The sequence below is a fragment of the Mobula hypostoma genome, chromosome 11 (genome assembly GCF_963921235.1).
Source record: "Mobula hypostoma chromosome 11, sMobHyp1.1, whole genome shotgun sequence".
Classification (NCBI taxonomy): Eukaryota; Metazoa; Chordata; class Chondrichthyes; order Myliobatiformes; family Myliobatidae; genus Mobula; species Mobula hypostoma.
Genome location: NC_086107.1, coordinates 19422172 through 19441195, shown reverse-complemented (window position 1 = coordinate 19441195; position 19024 = coordinate 19422172). Strand labels below are relative to the sequence as shown.

The 19024-nt window shown below is 41.3% G+C and overlaps 1 protein-coding gene across 8 annotated transcripts in view; it reads right to left on the bottom strand.

Moving 5' to 3' along the window:
* The window catches only part of LOC134353612 (protein kinase C-binding protein NELL1-like), a 1036586-nt gene that overhangs the window by 57557 nt on the left and 960005 nt on the right, over positions 1-19024 (bottom strand). For all 8 annotated transcript variants that reach the window (XM_063061731.1, XM_063061736.1, XM_063061735.1 and 5 more), the window contains 2 exons: positions 6274-6467; positions 2546-2722 (listed from right to left, as the gene is read on the bottom strand). In XM_063061731.1, coding sequence (XP_062917801.1) covers positions 2546-2722; positions 6274-6467 — 371 coding nt within the window. The remainder of the gene's footprint in view (positions 1-2545; positions 2723-6273; positions 6468-19024) is intronic.

Genomic DNA, 19024 nt, shown 5'->3' with positions numbered 1-19024 from the left:
GAATTGACAAAATTGTCTTAGTTCTCAACAGGCTGGATGCATTGAGGATGGTTCTTTAAATGAAGAGTCTAGGTCTAGGCGCCCAGTCTCAGAACAAGGAGTAAGCTGTTCAGGACTGAGGGGAGAAGAAATTCCTTCAACCAGAGGCTGGTGACCCTGTGAAATTCTCTAAACTGGAAGGCTGTGGAATCTCAGTCATTGAATCCTTGACAGACAACTGATTAACAAAGGCAAATAAATTTCTGGATAATTAAGAATTAAGGCACAGGGGGACTGTGTACAAAAATGGCACAGAAATAAAAACTCCGTCAGGTTTTTCATGAATAACAGTGTAGGCTAGAAGGGCCGAATGGCCTAATCTTTTTCCAAAATACTTATGCCGATCATGTGATGAAGGTAATCTCACCCTGCTGTTGGCAGTGAGTTCCACAATTGAGACAGCGATAATGAAGGAGTAACATGTATTTATGAATAAGAATGATGGGTATTGGTAGGTGGTGGCCCTTATCCTTCTAAGCTGTTAAAAGCATCAGATCAGAACGTGTTAGCTTTGCTCATCCCAGTGCTGTCGATGACACATAGTGAAGCAATAGTGAGTTACTAGTAGAGGGGTTGAATATTTAGGGTGGTAGATGGGACGCCAGTCAAGTGGTCTGCTTTGATCTAGATGTTCTTGAAGTTATTGAGTGTTCTAGGAGCACTTCAGGCAATTAAACATCAGTTCATCACACTTTTGGTTTGATTATCTTGCAGATAATCAGGAGACTCTGCAGAATAGGAAGGTCAATCATATGTTGCAGTATAGCAAACCTGCTCTTCTAATCTACACAGGCAGAAAGCAATTTAACTGGTCCAATTAACTGTTTGGCTAAACCGAGACATCACTGAGCATAGATGTAGAAAACTTTCTAGGATATTAATGACTTGAGGTAACTATTGCAAGTGGCACTTCACTTCTTACAGAATTATATTCAATTCATCGATAAGTGTGTAGTAATTTGACCCCCCAGAGCACAATTTCATAGATCATTTTTTATGCTAGGTAAGTATGTGGCCTTTAATAATCACAAGAGTGTGGCACTGAATTTAAGTGATTAATAGAGCTCCTTAGCAAGCAACTTTGGTAAGGACTTAGAAAGTCATGCTGAATTAACATCACGATTTGAGTTAATAGTTTTTCACACATTTTACATCAGGGATAAAAATCCTCTCAAGACATTGAGAGGATTTGTGTTCCTACTCATCAAGAACTGGAAAAAAGTCAATATGCCCTTTGAAAATTTTTGCTAGAACAATACAATGATCTTCCCAGCATAGCCTCAGCAGCAATTTAAGAGGTTTCCATCCATTTAGTAACTAAAAGTGTGCGGAGATTTACATTGAGGAAATTACTTTAATTTTCCTTTTTTATTTGTCTCCAAATATAGCAGTAACAGCTAGCAAATATAGAGATGTTAATCCCACGATCAATGCCCTTCCAAATATTACTGCCAAAGCTTCACCTTCTTGATTTGGCCCTCTGCTTAATTATGGATGGATAAATTCATCATTTTTAAATGAAATAGTTCATATTCTGAACTGCTTTAATTTTTGAGCTATTGATTTTCATTTTTATTAATTGCTAACTAAATTTGAATACAGTTTTGGAATCCATCATACTTTCATAATATTCTAATACTTTCTCAGTCTCCCTGCCTCATCAACCTAAACAACTTCTCCTCTCTACGTTTGACAGCAGCTAATAAATCACATCAAGGAGACACATCACCTAAGCCAGCCTTCAAAACCATTTGAGATATTTACAAGAACTCTTTAGTGAAATGCTTGAATTTTCACCAGCTACAATCAGTGACAATCTTAAAGCGATAGGCCTTTAAAATCAGTTTACTGGTTCCCCGCTGAGGTCTTTAGTTATCTAACTTTGTAGCAGTCTGAGATCTTTCGTGCTCACACAGAGGCAAACAAGGGTTGATTTTTACTGTGGTAATTGTTGTAATTTTGGACTTATTGACCATTTTTTTTCTTAATGAGAATGTTATCATGTCTTCCCAATACAACAATGGGGATCAACAAGTCAGAAAGCAGCAATTATAACATCGGGGAAACCTGCTCTTTTACCGGTTGTACATGTTTGCTGGATCTCATCAGATAAAATAAACAGAAAACTTGAACTGACACTTCAAAGCAATACTTAGGGGATGCTGCACTATGAGAGGTAATGCCTTTCAAAACAGATATTAAAACAATCTCTTTCAGTTGGCAAAAGATCCCATGGCACTATTTGAAACAAGTGCAGATAGCTTTCCCCAATGTCCTGGTCATTACTATCCATCATCCAACTTTACTGAAGCAGATTATAGTCACATTGCTGTTTACACGAGCCTAAGGTGACTATTTCCTTCAGTAAATCACCAAGACAATGTTTCAAAAGTACTTTCAAGCTAAATAGTTTTAGGAGGCATCTAAGATATAAAAGGTTCTATTTAACTGCTTCATTTTTCCTCATTAAGGTCTGGAAATTCTCCCATAGATTTGAGGCACATACCAGACATCGGCATTGCTGGCAGCTGTAAGTCCAGATGTCACCACTGCGGTAAACCAGATGTCCATTCTGATGTAAACACTGGCTGGTCACCCTGGTATCACATTCCGAGCAGCAGAAAAGGTCCACATTTGGATTACGACAGTCACAGACAGTCCTTCTGCAGAAAATCCTGCCATCCTATTTCAAAGGTAGAGAAAAAACCATAATGTTGAGAGGAAATGTCCTTACATTCCAGTTCATTATAAAAGATAAATTTCTATTGATTGATTTTAATAAGTAACAATTTCTGATAGACTAGACTCACATTTAGACCCAGGCAAGTTTCAATGTTGACTTGAAAATTAACTAAGGTCTAGACTGAGTGATCTTAATCACATATTTTATCCTGAGAATGCAATTATCTTTAGGAGAATGAGATTCCAGGGATTAGATTTAAATCAAAGACAACAACAGCACACAGTGACAATTCTATTATAACATTAGCACATTTATCACAAAGTTCCATGCTTTTTCTGGTTATCTGTGGCAGCGTTGGTCATTCTTTCATGTTTTCATTGCATTCTCATTGAGAGGTCAGTGTTGAAAAGGACAAGCGGCTTCAGGTTCCAGGGTGTCAGCATCTTGGAGGGGGGAGAGAGGTGTTGAAATGTTGGGATGGACAGTAGTTTCTGATGGACTCTGGATCATGGTCTCCTTGCAATTGTTTGCACGGTGGGTGGTGGGGGTTGATGTTTTTGCTGGGACAAGTTGTAGGGGGAAGGGAGGGCTGATGTTTTTGCTGTTGCTTGTGCATGCAAAGGGGGGGGCATTGGGATTCTGATGTTTTTGGTCATCCATTCTTTGTTTTTTTTCCCCCCTGTTTTGTGGTTGTCTGTGAAGAGTAAGAATTTCAGGTTGTATACTGTATACATCCGTTGATATCAAATTGAACTATCAAAACATTGAACCTTTGAATATATCATAATTACCTTGTGTCATCTTAAATGTCATCACACGAAATGATTTGGTTAAGACTAACTATAGATGAATATAACTCGGAGAATAGTACACTGAATGAAACATAGAAACATAGAAACATAGAAAAACATAGAAAACCTACAGCATACTACATGCCCTTCGGCCCACAAAGCTGTACCAAACATGTCCTTTCCTTAGAACTATCTAGGCTTACCCATAGACCTCTATTTTTCCAAGCTCCATGTACCTATCCAGGAGTCTCTTAAAAGACCCTATCATTTCTGCCTCCATCACCACCGCTGGCAGCCCATTCCACACACTCACCACTCTCTTATCCCTGACATCTCCTCTGTACCTACTTCCAAGCACACTAAAACTATGCCCTCTCATGCTAGCCATTTCAGCCTGGGAAAAAGCCTCTGACTACCTACATGATCAATACCTCTCATCATCTTGTACACCTCTATCAGGTCACCTCTCATCCTCCGTCGCTCCAAGGAGAAAAGGCCAAGTTCACTTAACCTATTCTCATAAGTCATGCTCCCCAATCTAGGCAACATCCTTGTAAATCTCCTCTCTTGGAACCTTTTCTATGGTTTCCATGTCCTTCCTGTAGTGAGGCAACCAGAATTAAGCACAGTACTCCAAGTTGGGTATGACCAGGGTTCTACTTAGCTGCAACGTTACCTCTCGGCTCTTAAACTCAATGTTTTAGATGGACTATATCTATATCAACATCAGCCTTGGTTTGGCCAAGGTGTTCCATTCCTAAAATTCAAATGTATCAACTCTATTGGCAGTGCTATCGTTTGAATGAAATGTAAAAGTGTCTGCCCCTTCAGTTGGACATAAATGAAGATGAGTTGTCCTAGCATTGTGGCAACTCTGAGTAAGGCCCGATGGACTTACATAGGGCCTGGGAGTAGATCCAACCTGTACTCGACCTGCTTATCATTATACTGACACGTGGAAGCTCATTCGAAGTATGCCTTTGCAGCAATAACCTCTGATCAACCCATTACAATGCAAAATGAGCCCGATCAGAATCAGATTCAGATTCATTATCACCAGCATATGTTGTGAAATTGGTTAACTTAGCAGCAGCAGTTCAATGCAATACATATAAAAGAAGAAGAAGAAAAAAAAATCAATCAATTACAATATAGGTATACTGAATAGATTAAAAATCATGTAAAAAACAGAAATAATATACATTAAAAAAGTGAGGTAGTGTTCATGGGTTCAATGTCTATTTAGGAATCGGATGGCAGAGGGAAGAAGCTGTTCCTAAACACCTAGATGATGTTTCAATTACTTTATATCTTTCAAAAGTTCAGAGTTCAATGTATATTTATTATCAAAGTATGTACAGTATGTGTCACCATATACTATCCTGAGATTCATTTCTCGCAGCAGAATGAAGAAATACAATCGAATCACTGAAAAACTACACACAAAGCCTGAAAAACAAAATGTGCAGAAGAAGATAAACTGTGTAAATACAGAATAAAAGATAATAATAACAAACAGTAAATAAATAATGTTCAGAACGAGGTCTAGATTCCTTGAATGTGCGTCATTGGTTGTGGAATCACTTCAGGGTTAAGGTGAGTGGAGCTATCCATGCTGTTTCACCTGATGGTTGAAGGGTAATAACTGTTCTTGAACCTGGTGGTGTGGGACCTAAGACTCCTGTAGCTCGTTCCTGATGATAGCAGTGAAAACAGAGTATGGCATGGACAGTGAAAGTCCTTGATGATGGATGCTGCTTTCTGGGGGCAGAACTCACTATCGATGTGCTCAGTGATGGGGAGGGATTTTCCTATGATGGACTGATGGTAATGACATTTAACAGATTTCATACTTGATAACAAGTATTAAAATATCCCTTTTTATTGATTGTTTAATCATATTGCCTTCTTAACATCCAATTTGCTTTCTGTTTATATTTTGCATATTATTTGCTCTTTTGTTTTGTATTATGTTTGTAGTTATCAAGTACTCACGTATCCTGAACATGTACACAACTTGCACAATTTTCATTTCCATTAGGAAATTAAGAGGGACAGTAAATCATGTCTGTTTGGAAACCTAAGTTTAATAAACTGCGTGATACTTTAATCTGGAAGATAAATACTGAGAGTCATTTTGTTCACTCAAAATTGTGAGAAACCACCCCCCCACCTTATATTTCCTTTATGGACACGTTTACAAATGCCAAGTAGAATGAGTTATCTTGATTTACATCTCAGTTCGACCTGATGCAATCCTTTGATAGTATCTTCCAAAGAGGCATGGGTGGGAAAACATATTAGGTTAGCTGGCAATCTAATCTCAGAAGGGAAATCTATCAATGCTCCTGTACATGAAATGCTAGGAAATGGGTTTAAAATTCCAAGGAGATACCCACGTTTGTCCTATGTATTACTTTCAGATCTATAGGTCTGGTTTGTAACTTGAACTGAGCAGGAAATTTTGGGCTGATATCTTACACTTGCCATGTTAATGTTTGCAAATGATAGACATCTCCAGGTAGATTCGATGGGCTGAATTGTCTAATTCTGCTCCTATACCTTGTGGTTTATATCACAGGTCTTTCACTTTAAAGTACAGCCAGAACTATTTTTCCACAGTTCGCAAACCATAACTTAGTCATCTTCTGAAGTCATTCACTGCATTACCTTGGGCCTTTTGCAAGTCAAAGTCAAACTTGTCTCACACGACACTGTCCTCATCCCACCCCATCACACCACACCGCTCTGTGTGCTCACCTGACAGGAACAGACAGAACATCGATCATTCCTCAAGGTCCAGATTTGTCCATTGCGCTTCAAGTCGTCGTCATGAGAACAATCGCCCGTGCAATGTTCACCAAAAGGGCATCGACAGTCAAATCCTCCTTCCAGGTTTACACAGACTGAGTCGTTCCAGCAGCTGTGAATTCCTGCGGCACATTCATCAATATCTGTGAGGAATCAGACATGCAATTTCATATTAGCTGGCTCAAGGAAAGTATAGTTTTTAACAGTTCTCTTACAATTCAGGCATTTGGCAACTTTCCTCAGCGTTATGTGCATTCTGGATATGTGAATGAGAACAAAGCCCCCGAGGTGGGCCAAACAAACACTCAGAGCATTAATTTGTCCTCTGGCTTTGCTAATTAACACATTATGATCCATGAGTCAAGAAGAAATTGTAATCATTTGCTAATTTAATCATTTGATCTGAACTTTGGTATGTGCCAGCTGGAACAGGAAGGGTGTACAACTTTACAAATTCTATTTAATTCCTCAGGATCTAAATAATTAACACATTCTGTACACTGTTCAAAGTACAATGACCATTTATTATCAAAGTACGTAAATGTCTCTATATACTACCTGGAGATTCATTCTGTTTTTGTAGGCATTCACAGTGGAACAAAGAAATACAGCAGTACCAATGAAAAACTACCCGCAGAGACTGACAAGCTATCAATGTGCAAAAGAAGACAAAAACAGTAAAAAAAAAACCAAACAAACAAATAAATAATATTGAGAACACGAGTTGTAGAGTCCTTGAAAGTGAGTCCTTAGGTTGTGGAATCAGTTCATTGTTGAGGAGTATGAAGTTATCAATGCTGGTTCAGAAGCCTGATGATCAAAGGGTAATAACTGTTGCTGAACCAGCTCGTGGATACCTAAGGCTCCTGTATGTCCTTCCTGATGGTAGCAGTGCGAAGAGAGCATTGAATGGTGGGGATCCTTGATGACAGAAACTGCTGTGCCAGTGCTCTTTGTAGATGTGCTCGATGGTGGGGAGGACTTTTCCGATGATGAATTAGACTGTTCCCACTTATCTTCCCATTCCCTGGCACTGGTATTTCCATACCAGGCCATGATGCAACCAATCAGGATACTCAGTTAATGCAGAAGGGCTGAGCGAAAGGAAATTCTGATATATTTAGGACATTCAAGGATATCTAACTAATCAATGTTTAGTTTCAGCCTGTCTTTTGAATTAATTTCCAGACCATATCCACATCAGTACTGCTACAGCTATGTGCAGAACAATACTGAAATTACATGGGAGATCACATTCAGAAATTCATTTCCCTTCTGGCTGTTGTTAATCAAGTGTAAATGAAAATGAAGACAGGTTTGGTTACTTATATAAGATGATACTTGTGCAGGAAAGTTACACTCGGTGCCCAGTATATTAGGTACAGCAGGTATCTAATAACGTGGTCACTGAGTGTGTTTCTGTGGTCTTCTGCTACTGTAGTTTATCCATTTCAAGTTTTGAGATGTTGTGCTTTCAGAGATGTTCTTCTGCACACCACTGATGTACTGCATGGTTACTTGAGTTACTGTCACCTTGAAATAGTCTGGCCATTCTCCTCTGCCCTCTCTTATTAACAAGGCATTTTCGTCCACAGAACTGCCACTCACTTGATGTTTTTTGTTGTTGTTTTCATACCATTCTCTGCAAAATCTAAGGAATGCTGTGGGTGAAAAACCCAGGAGGTCAGCAGGTTCTGAGATAATCAAACCACCCCATCTGGCACCAACAATTATTCCATAGTCAACATCAATTAGATCACACTTCTTCCAATTCTGATGTTTGGTCTGAACAACAACTGAACCTAAACATTGAGTTCCTGCCACATGATTGGCTGATTAGATATTTACATTAACAAGCAGGTATACAGGTGTACCTAATAAAGTGGCCACTAAGTGTGTAATTCAACTGACGAGATTGGAGCCCTGGGGATGTGCTCAGATGGAGTTTATTAAATATCTGTGCAGAAATAAATATTAGTTATATTAGAGTGAGATTGTTAATTACTGCATCTTTCTACACAAAAGGAGCATTGTCAGAATCTATGGAAATATCAGTGAAAATGTTCATATTTTTGTTTCACTTTTAACCATTTCCGAGAAAGCTATCCTTAGTTGATGCATGAAACTACAAGGAATTCTTTTATGCTTTCGAAAGGAGTACGATGATGTTTCAACCAAAGGCTCTCACCACCAGAGCTGGAAGCAGTCATTAATTTTACACAGCATTTCCTTATGGAATTGCCTCTTTAAGGTTGTTGTAGCTGGGGGTGATGGTGGGGATAATCTCTCACTATCTAGTAAAAGTTCCATATGTTGCGTGTCTCAAATACTCTCTAATAACCTAGTCCAGCTCCCGACCTTCACAGGTGGCTTAGCTACTAAGCCCGATAAAACCATTTCTTTTGACAGGAGAAGGGGAAAAGGCGGGTTATTGGTGCCTTAAAACTAGGCAGAAGGGGCTCATCAGCCGAGGTTGACAGCTCACCTCAGAGAAAGAAAACTCTGATCTCAAACTTCCTCTGCCTTGTGGTTATACCATTTATGGGGAAGGCTTTGGGAGTAAGTCCCAAGAGAAAAATGCAGAGCTGGAGTCCCGAGGGCGATCTTACATTGAGTTCAACGCTGACTGGCAACTCCCATGATGCTGCTGGTGCCAAACTGTATCTGTCTCTGCCCATCTTTTAGGTTCATCAGGTGTGAGGAGAGAGGGAGCTTTTTATGTGGGCAGCAGCATGCTCTCCATTTTGTACTATCCTGGCTTGTGTGTTTAGATAGCTCGGACACAGCATCCGTGGTTGACCCTGACCAACGGAGGCATCGGAGATCTTTATGGAATTGAAATCAAAAATACTAGCAGAACATTTGGCAGTTTGGGATTCAGACAGCCCTCACATATCAAATCACAACAGAGGCTGCTCTTCACACATAGCTGTCAGAAAGAGACTAGTTGTACCAAATGGGTTATGCAAAGCACTGCATCAGGACATGGAATTACCTGAGAGGCAATGAACTTGGTACCAGTATAAAACCAGACTGAGAGAAGTACAGTACAAGAGAGTACTGCAGCTCCTGACTCAGGGAATCAAATTTCAAAGTAAAATTTATGATCAGAGTACATACACGTCACCAGATTATTTTCCTGCGGGCATACTTGGAAAATCTATAGAAGAGTAACTGTAAATTGAAGTATCAGGAACTGTAAACTGTAAACAAACTGGACAAATACAGATAGAAGTAAATAGTGATAAATAATGAGCATGAAATAACAATGTAACAGAGACCTTAAATAAGTGCAGCTATCTCCTTTTGTTCAAGAGCCTGATGGTTGAGGGGTAGTAACTGTTCTTGAACCTGGTGGGGTGAGTCCTGAGGCACCTGCATCTTCTCCCTGCTGTCAGCAGTGAGAAAAGACCATGGCCTGGAAATGTGAGGATCTTTGATGATGGATGCTGCTTTTCTGCTGCAACACTTCATGTAGATTTGCTCAATGGTTGGGAAGGGTTTATTCATGAGGTACTTGGCCAAATCCATTACATTTTGTAGGATTTTCCACTCAAAGGCATTGGTGTTCCCATACCAGACCGTAATGCAGACAGTCAGCACACTTTCTGCCACACATCTATAGAAGTTTGCCGGGATTTTTGATGACATGCTAAACCTCCGCAGACTCCTGAGGGAGTAGAGGTGCTGTTGTGCTTTCTTGACAATAATATTTATATGATGAGGCCAGGCCAGGTCCTCTGAGACCCATGTACTTACCACTACTGACAAATGCACCACCGAACCTCTTATCATAACTGGCTCTAGTTTCCGTCTTCTGAAGTCTACAATCAGTTCCTTGGTCTTATTGACATTGAGTGAAAGGTTATTGTTCTGACACCACTCAGCCAAGTTTTCAAGCTTCCTGCTGTATGCTGATTCATCACCCCCTTTGATACAACCCACAACAGTGATGTCATCAGCAAATTTGTATATGGTGTTGGAGCTGTACTTAGCCACACAGTCATAGATGTAAAGCGAGTATGGCAGGGGGCTAAGCACACATCCCTGTGGTGCTCCTGTGCTAATGGAGATTGTGCAGGACATGTTTTTGCCGATCTGAACTCACTGGGGTCTACAGGAGAGGAAATCTACTTGCAGCTTACCCTGACCTTCCTTCAGAGTGCTGATATTCTGCTTTGAGCATTCTTACACATTAATCGCTTCCCTTGCTGGCAGAACAAAGATAGAATACTGCTGTTGCTGAAAATATGAAATAAAGCAGAAAATGCTTGGAAACCCTCAGTAGGACAGGCTGCTGTACAAAGAGACAGAAAAGCAGGGCTTAAATTCTTCAGGTATTATATCAACATGGTATTCAGGAGAAGGAGCACGCTATATAGTCTCGTCATTCCAATCCTTTTTCTGTTGCCTCCTTGAAATCTAAATATATGCCTTTGTCAGCCATGAACACTTTAAAGGACTTGCCCTCCAAAGCTCTCAGTAAAGTACAAATATGCATAATGGAAATCAAGTTAGAGATTTGCTTTATTTGTCCCATGTACATCGAAACAGTGAAAAGCCTCATTTCCCTCAAATCAACTCAGTGAGGGTTGTATTAGGGGCAGCCTGCTAACGTAACCCGAACCTAGTCTTTGGAAAGTGGGAGGAAACTGGAGCACTGAGAGGGAACCCATGGGAAGGAAACACAAACACCTCACAGACAATGGTGGGAATCAAAGTCCAGTCGGTGATATGTGGGTGCTATTACGCGATTGTGTTGACAACTGCGCTGCATTCCACTAAGTGAAGAAATTCATCCCCTCTTCAGACTTAAGTGGAATGCCCCTTAACCTGGGATGATGTCCATAATTTTAGCTTCCCCAGTGTTATTCGATGAAACAATCTCTTGTTTATTTACATTGTGTAATTTGGATGAAGCACCAAAACATAGTACATTTTCAATTTTACACGTGTCATAATATTGTGGGTGGGTGGAATGTGAGCCATGAGGAGGATGCAAGAAGGCTCTGAAGTGACTTGGATATTGGTAAGTGCATGACAGGTGCAGAGGAATGTAAATAAATGTGAGATCATCTATTTTGGCTCTAAAAATAAGAAGATAGTATCTAAATGTTGACACGTAGGGAAAAGAAAAGGTGCAATGAGACCTAGTGTATGTGTGTGTGGTGTAGAAGGTGTTTGACACACTGGCTTTATTAATTAGAGCATTGTGTACAGGAGTGGGAAGATCATATTGCATGATAATGCAGTAAACTCGATCAGCACATTTGTGGCTGACACCAAGATTGGGGGTCATTGTGGACACCGAGGAAAGTGAACAAAATTTGCAGCAGGAACTGGACAAGCTGAAAAAAACGGCAGATGGAATTTAGACCATAAGACAATAAGATCATTAGATGTAGGAGCAGGATTAGGCCATTGGCCCATTGAGTCTGTTCCGCCATTTCATCATGGCTGATTTATTATCCCTCTCACTCCCATTCTCCTGCTTTCCCCCCGTAACCTTTGATGCCCTGATTAATTATGAACAAATCAACCTCTGTCTTACGTACTATATACCCAAGGACTTGACCTGCACAGCTGTCTGTGGCAAAGAATTCCACTGATTCACCACGCTCTGGCTAAAGAAATTCCTCCTTATCTCTGTTCTAAATAGATGTCCCTCAATTATGAGGCTGTGCCCTCTTGTCCTAGACGCCCCATGCCCACTCTGTCTAAGCTTTTCAATATTTGATAGATTTCAATGAGATCCCATTCCCTCATCCCCATTGTTCTAAAGTCCAGCAATTACAGGCCCAGAGGTATTAATCACTCCTCATACAGTAAGCCTTTCATTCCCAGAGTGAATCTTACAAACCTCCTTTGAATTCTTTCCAATGCCTGCACATACTTTCTTAGATAATGGGTCCAAATCTGCTCACAATACTCCAGGTGCGGTCTGGCAAATGCCTTACAGAGCCTCTGCATTACCTCCTTCTTATTGTATTCCAGTCCTCTAAAAGTAAATGCAAACATTGCATTTGCCTTCCTTACCACCGACTCAGTCAGAAAGTTAACCTTTAGAGAATCCTGCACAAGATCATCCTAGTCCCTCTGATTTTTGAATTTTCTCCTGATTTACAAAATAGTACACACCTTTATTCCTTCTGTCAAAGTGCATGACCAATTTCCTAATCTGTCATAAGTCCTACTACAGACACCCAGTTTCCTCAACACTACCTGTCATTCCACCTGTCTTCATATTGTTCGCAAACTTGGCTACAAAGCCATCAATTCCTTTATCCAAATCATTGACGTAAAAGAAGCGATCCCAATACTGACCCCTTTGGCATACCACCAGTTACCAGAAGCTAAAGGGTGAAGAGCCCTTTTATTTCCCACTCTTTGCTTCCTGCTAGTCAGCCAATCTCCTATCCATTCTAGTATCTTTTCCGTAATAGAAAACGTAGACATAGAAAACCTACAGCACAATACAAGCCCTTTGGCCCACTATGCAGAGCCAAACATGTACTTACTTTATAAATTACCTAGGGATACCCATAGCCTTCTATTTCTCTAAGCTCCATGTACCTATCCAAGAGTCTCTTAAAAGACCCTATCATATCCGCCTCCACCACCGTCGCCGGAAGCCTCTTCCACACACTCATGACCCTCAATGTAAAATACTTGCCCCAACATCTCTTCTGTGCCTATTTATAAGCACCTTAAAAGTGTGCCCTCATGTGCCAGCTATTTCAGCCCTCGGAAAAAGCCTCTGCTTATAGAATAGTACAGCACAGTACAGGCCCTTCGGCCCACAATGTTGTGCTGACCCTCAAACCCTGCCTCCTATATAAGCCCCCAACTTGAATTCCTCCATATACCTGTCCAGTAGTCTCTTAAACTTCACTAGTGTATCTGCCTCCACCACTGACTCAGGCAGTGCATTCCACGCACCAACCACTCTCTGAGTAGAAAACCTTCCTCTAATATCCCCCTTGAACTTCCCACCCCTTACCTTAAAGCCATGTCCTCTTGTATTGAGCAGTGGTGCCCTGGGGAAGAGGCGCTGGCTATCCACTCTATCTATTCCTCTTATTATCTTGTACACCTCTATCACGTCTCCTCTCATCCTCCTTCTCTCCAAAGAGTAAAGTCCTAGCTCCCTTAATCTCTGATCATAATGCATACTCTCTAAACCAGGCAGCATCCTGGTAAATTTCCTCTGTACCCTTTCCAATGCTTCCACATCCTTTCTATAGTGAGGCGACCAGAACTGGACACAGTACTCCAAGTGTGGCCTAACCAGAGTTTTATAGAGTTGCATCATTACATCGCGACTCTTAAACTCTATCCCTCGACTTATGAAAGCTAACACCCCATAAGCTTTCTTAACTACCCTATCCACCTGTGAGGCAACTTTCAGGGATCTGTGGACATGTACTCCCAGATCCCTCTGCTCCTCCACACTACCAAGTATCCTGCCATTTACTTTGTACTCTGCCTTGGAGTTTGTCCTTCCAAAGTGTATCACCTCACATTTCTCCGGGTTGAACTCCATCTGCTACTTCTCAGCCCACTTCTGCATCCTATCAATGTCTCTCTGCAATCTTTGACAATCATCTACACTATCTACAACACCACCAACCTTTGTGTCGTCTGCAAACTTGCCAACCCAGCCTTCTACCCCCACATCTAGGTCGTTAATAAAAAATATATATATATATTCACATGATCAATGCCTCTCATCATCCTATACTCCTCTATCAGGTCACCTCTCATCCTCTGTCACTCCAGAACTCCTTCCACATCCTCACCCAGGTCATTTATAAAATACACGAAGAGTAGAGGTCCCAGAACAGATCCCTGAGGCACACCACTGGTCACTGACCTCCATGCAGAATCTGACCCATCTACGACTACTCTTTGCCTTCTGTGGGCAAGCCAATTGTGGATCCAAAAAGCAAGGTTCCTTCGGACATGAAGCGGCAAACGGCCGGCAATCACTTAGCTGAACACAAAGAGACAGAATTTCCGAAGCGACCTCAGGCACCGAAGCATCTTAGAGTCCGCTATTCTCGGTGACCCAGAACCTGCATTGCCACCCTGGCTGAGGTGTTGGTCCACTATTCTCGACAGCCCGGAACGTGCATTGCAGCGCTGGCACAGGTAACGCTCCAGCAACGAGTAGATGCAAGCCGGAGTCTTTATGCTGCCGGTTCAGATGAGGATCAGGTGCCCTAATCAAGGAGCCCGGTAGAACACGGGGAAAAGGAAATTAACTGAAATGAGGAGTCAACGGATCAGACCATGACACATACACATTTTTTGACGGTCACACTTGATTGGTCCTATTCTTTCACGTCTTATCCTGTTGCTCTTCACATACTTGTAGAATACCTTGGGATTTTCCTTATTCCTGGCCCCTTCTGGCTATCCTAATTTCATTCTTAAGTTCCTTCCTGCTTGCCGTATAATTTTCTAGATCTCTATTATTACTTAGTTTTTAGAATCTTTCTTTAGCTTTTCTTTTCTTCTTCACTAGATTTTCAACAGTTTTTGTATACCACGGTTCCTGTACCCTACCATCCTTTCTCTGTCTCATTGGAACGTACCTATGCAGAACACCACACAAATATCCCCTGAGCATTTGCCATATTTCTGCCCTTCATTTCCTTGAGAACATCTGTTCCCAATCTATGCCTCCAAGTTCCCGCTTGATAGCTTCATATTTCCCCTTACTCCAATTAAACACTTTCCTAACTTGTCTGTTCCTATCCCTCTCCAAAGTTATGGTAAAGGAGATAGAATTATGATCACTATCTCCAAAATGCTCTCCCACTGACGGAACTGACACCTGACCAGGTTCATTTCAAAATACCAGATCAAGTAGAGCCTCTCTTCTGGTTGGCTTATATATATATATTACGTCAAGAAACCTCCCTGAATACACCTAACAAACTCCACCCCATCTAAACACCTTGTTCTAGGAAGATGCCAATCAATATTTGGGAAATGAAAATCTCCCAACACAATGACCCCATTATTAATACACCATTCCAGAATCTTTCTCCCTACCTGTTCCTTGATGTTCCTGTTACTATTGGGTTTTCTATAAAAAACACCCAGTAGAGTTATTGATCCCTTCCTGTTCCTAACTTCCACCTGCAGAGACTCAGTAGACAACCCCTCCATGACTTCCCCCTTCTCTGCAGCCATGACACTACCTCTGATCAACAGTGCCATGCCCCCACCTCTTTTGCCTTCCTCCCTGTCCTTTCTGAAACATCTAAACCCTGGCACTCTAAGTAACCATTCCTGCCATTGAGCCATCCAAGTCTCTGTAATGGCCACAATATCATAGCTCCAAGTACTGATCCACGCTCGAAGCTCATCCGCTTTGTTCATGATGCTTCTTGCATTAAAATAAACACATCTCAAACCATCAGTCTGAGCGCATCCCTTCTCTATTACCTGCCTATCCTCCCTCTCAAGCTGCCTACAAACTTTCTCTATTTGTGAGCCAACCACCCCTTCCTCCATCTCTTCAAATTGGTTCCCACCCCCCAGCAATTCCAGTTTAACTCTCCTCAGTACCCTTAGCAAACCTCCTTGCCAGGATATTGGTCTCCCTCGGATTCAAGTGCAACTTGTCCTTTCTGTACAGGTCACGCCTGCCCCAAAAGAGGTCCCAATGATCCAGAAATCTGAATCCCTGCCCCCTGCTCCAATCCCTTGGACATGTATCTATCCTCCACTTCATTCTATTCCTATACTCACTGTCGCGTGGCACAGGCAGTAATCCCGAGATTATTACCTTTGAGGTCCTGCTTCTCTCAGCTTCTTTCCTAACTCCCTGTAGTCTGTTTTCAGGACCTCCTCCCTTTTCCTACCTATGTCGTTACTACCCATATGTATCACGACCTCTGGCTCCCTTCCCATTTCAGGATATTGTGGACACGATCAGAAACATCCCAGATCCTGGCACCTGGGAGGCAAAGTACCATCCATGTTTCTTTCCTGCGTCCACAGAATCGCCTGTAAGAGCCCACGTAATAACATGAGCTCTTATTTCACTAAACAGTCTTATGTGCAGCAGCTTGTCAGAGGCCTTCTGAAAAACAAATAAACAAAATCCACTGACTATCCTTTGTCTATCCTGTCTGTTATTTCATCTAAGAATTCTAAAAGATTTGCCAGGCATGATTTCCCCCCAAGGAAACCATTTTGACTTCAGCCTATTTAATCATGTGCCTCCATGTACCCCAAAACCTCATCCTTAATAACAGACTCTGACAATTTTCAAACCACTGAAGTCAGGCTAAATGGCCTACAATTTCCTTTCTTCTGCCTCACTCACTTCTTAAAAAAGTGGAGTGGCTTTTGCAATTTTCCAATCTTCTGGGACCATTCTAGAATCTAGTGATTCTTGATAGATCTTTACTATTGTCTCTTCAATATCTTCATCTACCTCTTTCAGAACCTTGTGATGTAGTCCATCTGGTCCAGGTGGCTTATCTGCTTCCAGAATTTTCAGCTTCCCAGGCACCTTCTCCTTAATAATAGCAATGACACTCCTGCATTTCTGGCATTCTGCTTGTATCTTCTACAGTGAAGACTGACACAAAATACTTACTAAGTTCCTCCATCATTTCTTTGCCCCCCATTACTACCTCCTCAGCATCATTTTTCAGAGGTCTGATATCCACTCTCTTTTCTCTTCTACTTCAAAATCTAAAAAATCTTCTTGTATCCTCTTTTATATTATTGACTAGCTTACCTTCATGTTTCATATTTTCTCTATGGCTTTTTTAGTTGTCTTCTGTTGGTTTTTAAAAGCTTCTCCATCCTCTTCCTTCCCATTATTTTTGGTATATTATACAGTGGTATGCAAAAGTTTGGGCACCCCGGTCAAAATTTCTGTTACTGTGAATAGCTAAGCGAATAAAAGATGAAATGATTTCCAAAAAGGCGTAAAGTTATAGATGACACATTTCTTTAATATTTTAAGAAAACTTTTTTATTTTCATCTTTTACAGTTTCAAAATAACAAAAAAGGAACAGGGCCCGAAGCAAAAGTTTGGGCACCCTGCATGGCAGTACTTAGTAACACCCCCTTTGGCAAGTATCACAGCTTGTAGACACTTTCTGTAGCCAGCTAAGAGTCTTTCAATTCTTGCCTTTGCTCATTGTGGCCAAAAGTTCTATTTTAACTTCATCAGTCCACAGGAGTTGTTTCCAAGATGCATCAGGCTTGTTTAGATGCTTTGGACTTGTGTTGCAGTCAGTGGCACGGGGAACATTTACTGGTAGAGGGAAGAATTAATTCAATTAAATACCAGCAAATTCTGGAAGCAAACATCACACCGTCTGTAAAAAAGTCGAAGATGAAAAGAGGATGGCTTCTACAACAGGATAATGAACCTAAACACACCTCAAAATCTACAATGGACTACCTCAAGAGGCGCAAGCTGAAGGTTTTGCCATGGCCCTCACTGTCCCCCGACCTAAACACCATCGAGAATCTTTTGTTAGACCTCAAAATAGCAGTGCATGCAAGACAGCCCAAGAATTTCACAGAACTAAAAGCCTTTTGCAAGGAAGAATGGGCAAAAATCCCCCAAACAAGAATTGAAAGACTCTTAGCTGGCTACAAAAAGCATTTGCAAGCTGTGATACTTGCCAGAGGGGGTATTACTAAGTACTGCCATGCAGGGTGCCCAAACGTTTGCTTCAGGTCCTTTTCTTTTTTTGTTATTTTGAAACTGTAAAAGATGGAAATAAAAAAGTTTTCTTGCTTAAAATATTAAAGAAATGTGTCATCTTTAACTTTATGCCTTTTGGAAATCAGTTCATCTTTTACTCGCTTAGCTATCCACAGTAACAGAAATTTTGACCAGGGATGCCCAAACTTTTGCATTCCACTGTATGTCCTCACTTTTGCTTTTTGCTGTCTTTGACTTCCTTTGTCAGCCATGGTTGACTCATCCTCCCTTTAAAATACTTCTTCATCTTTGGAAGGTATTATTCTTGCACCTTCTGAATTTCCACCAGGAATTCCAGCCATTGCTATCCTGCTATCATCCCCACTAATGCCCCTTCCAATCAACTTTGGCCAAATCCTCTCTCTGTAATTCTCTTTACTCCACTGCAATACTGATGCATCCAATTATAGCGTCTTGTCAAACTGCAAGGTATATTCTGTCATATTATGATCACTGCCTCCAAAGGCTTCCTTTACTTTCTGATTCCTAATTGAATCTGGGTAATTACAATCCAGAATTGCTGCTCCTTTAGTAGGTTTCCTCAACAGGACCCTGGTCAGACCCCACTTGGAGTACTGTGCTCAGTTCTGGTCACCTCACTACAGGAAGGATGTAGAAGACATAGAAAGGGTGCAGAGGAGATTTACAAGGACGTTGCAAGGATTGGGGAGCATGCCTTATGAAAACAGGTTGAGTGAAGTTGGCCTTTTCTCCTTGGAGTGACGGAGGATGAGAGGTGACCTGATAGAGGTGTATAAGATGATGAGAGGCATTGATTGTGTGGATAGTCAGAGGCTTTTTCCCAGGGCTGAAGTGGTTGCCACAAGGGGACACAGGTTTAAGGTGCTGGGGAGTAGGTACAGAGGAGATGTCAGGGGTAAGTTTTTTACGCAGAGAATGGTGAGTGCATGGAATCGGCTGCCGGCAACAGTGGTGGAGGCGGATACGATAGG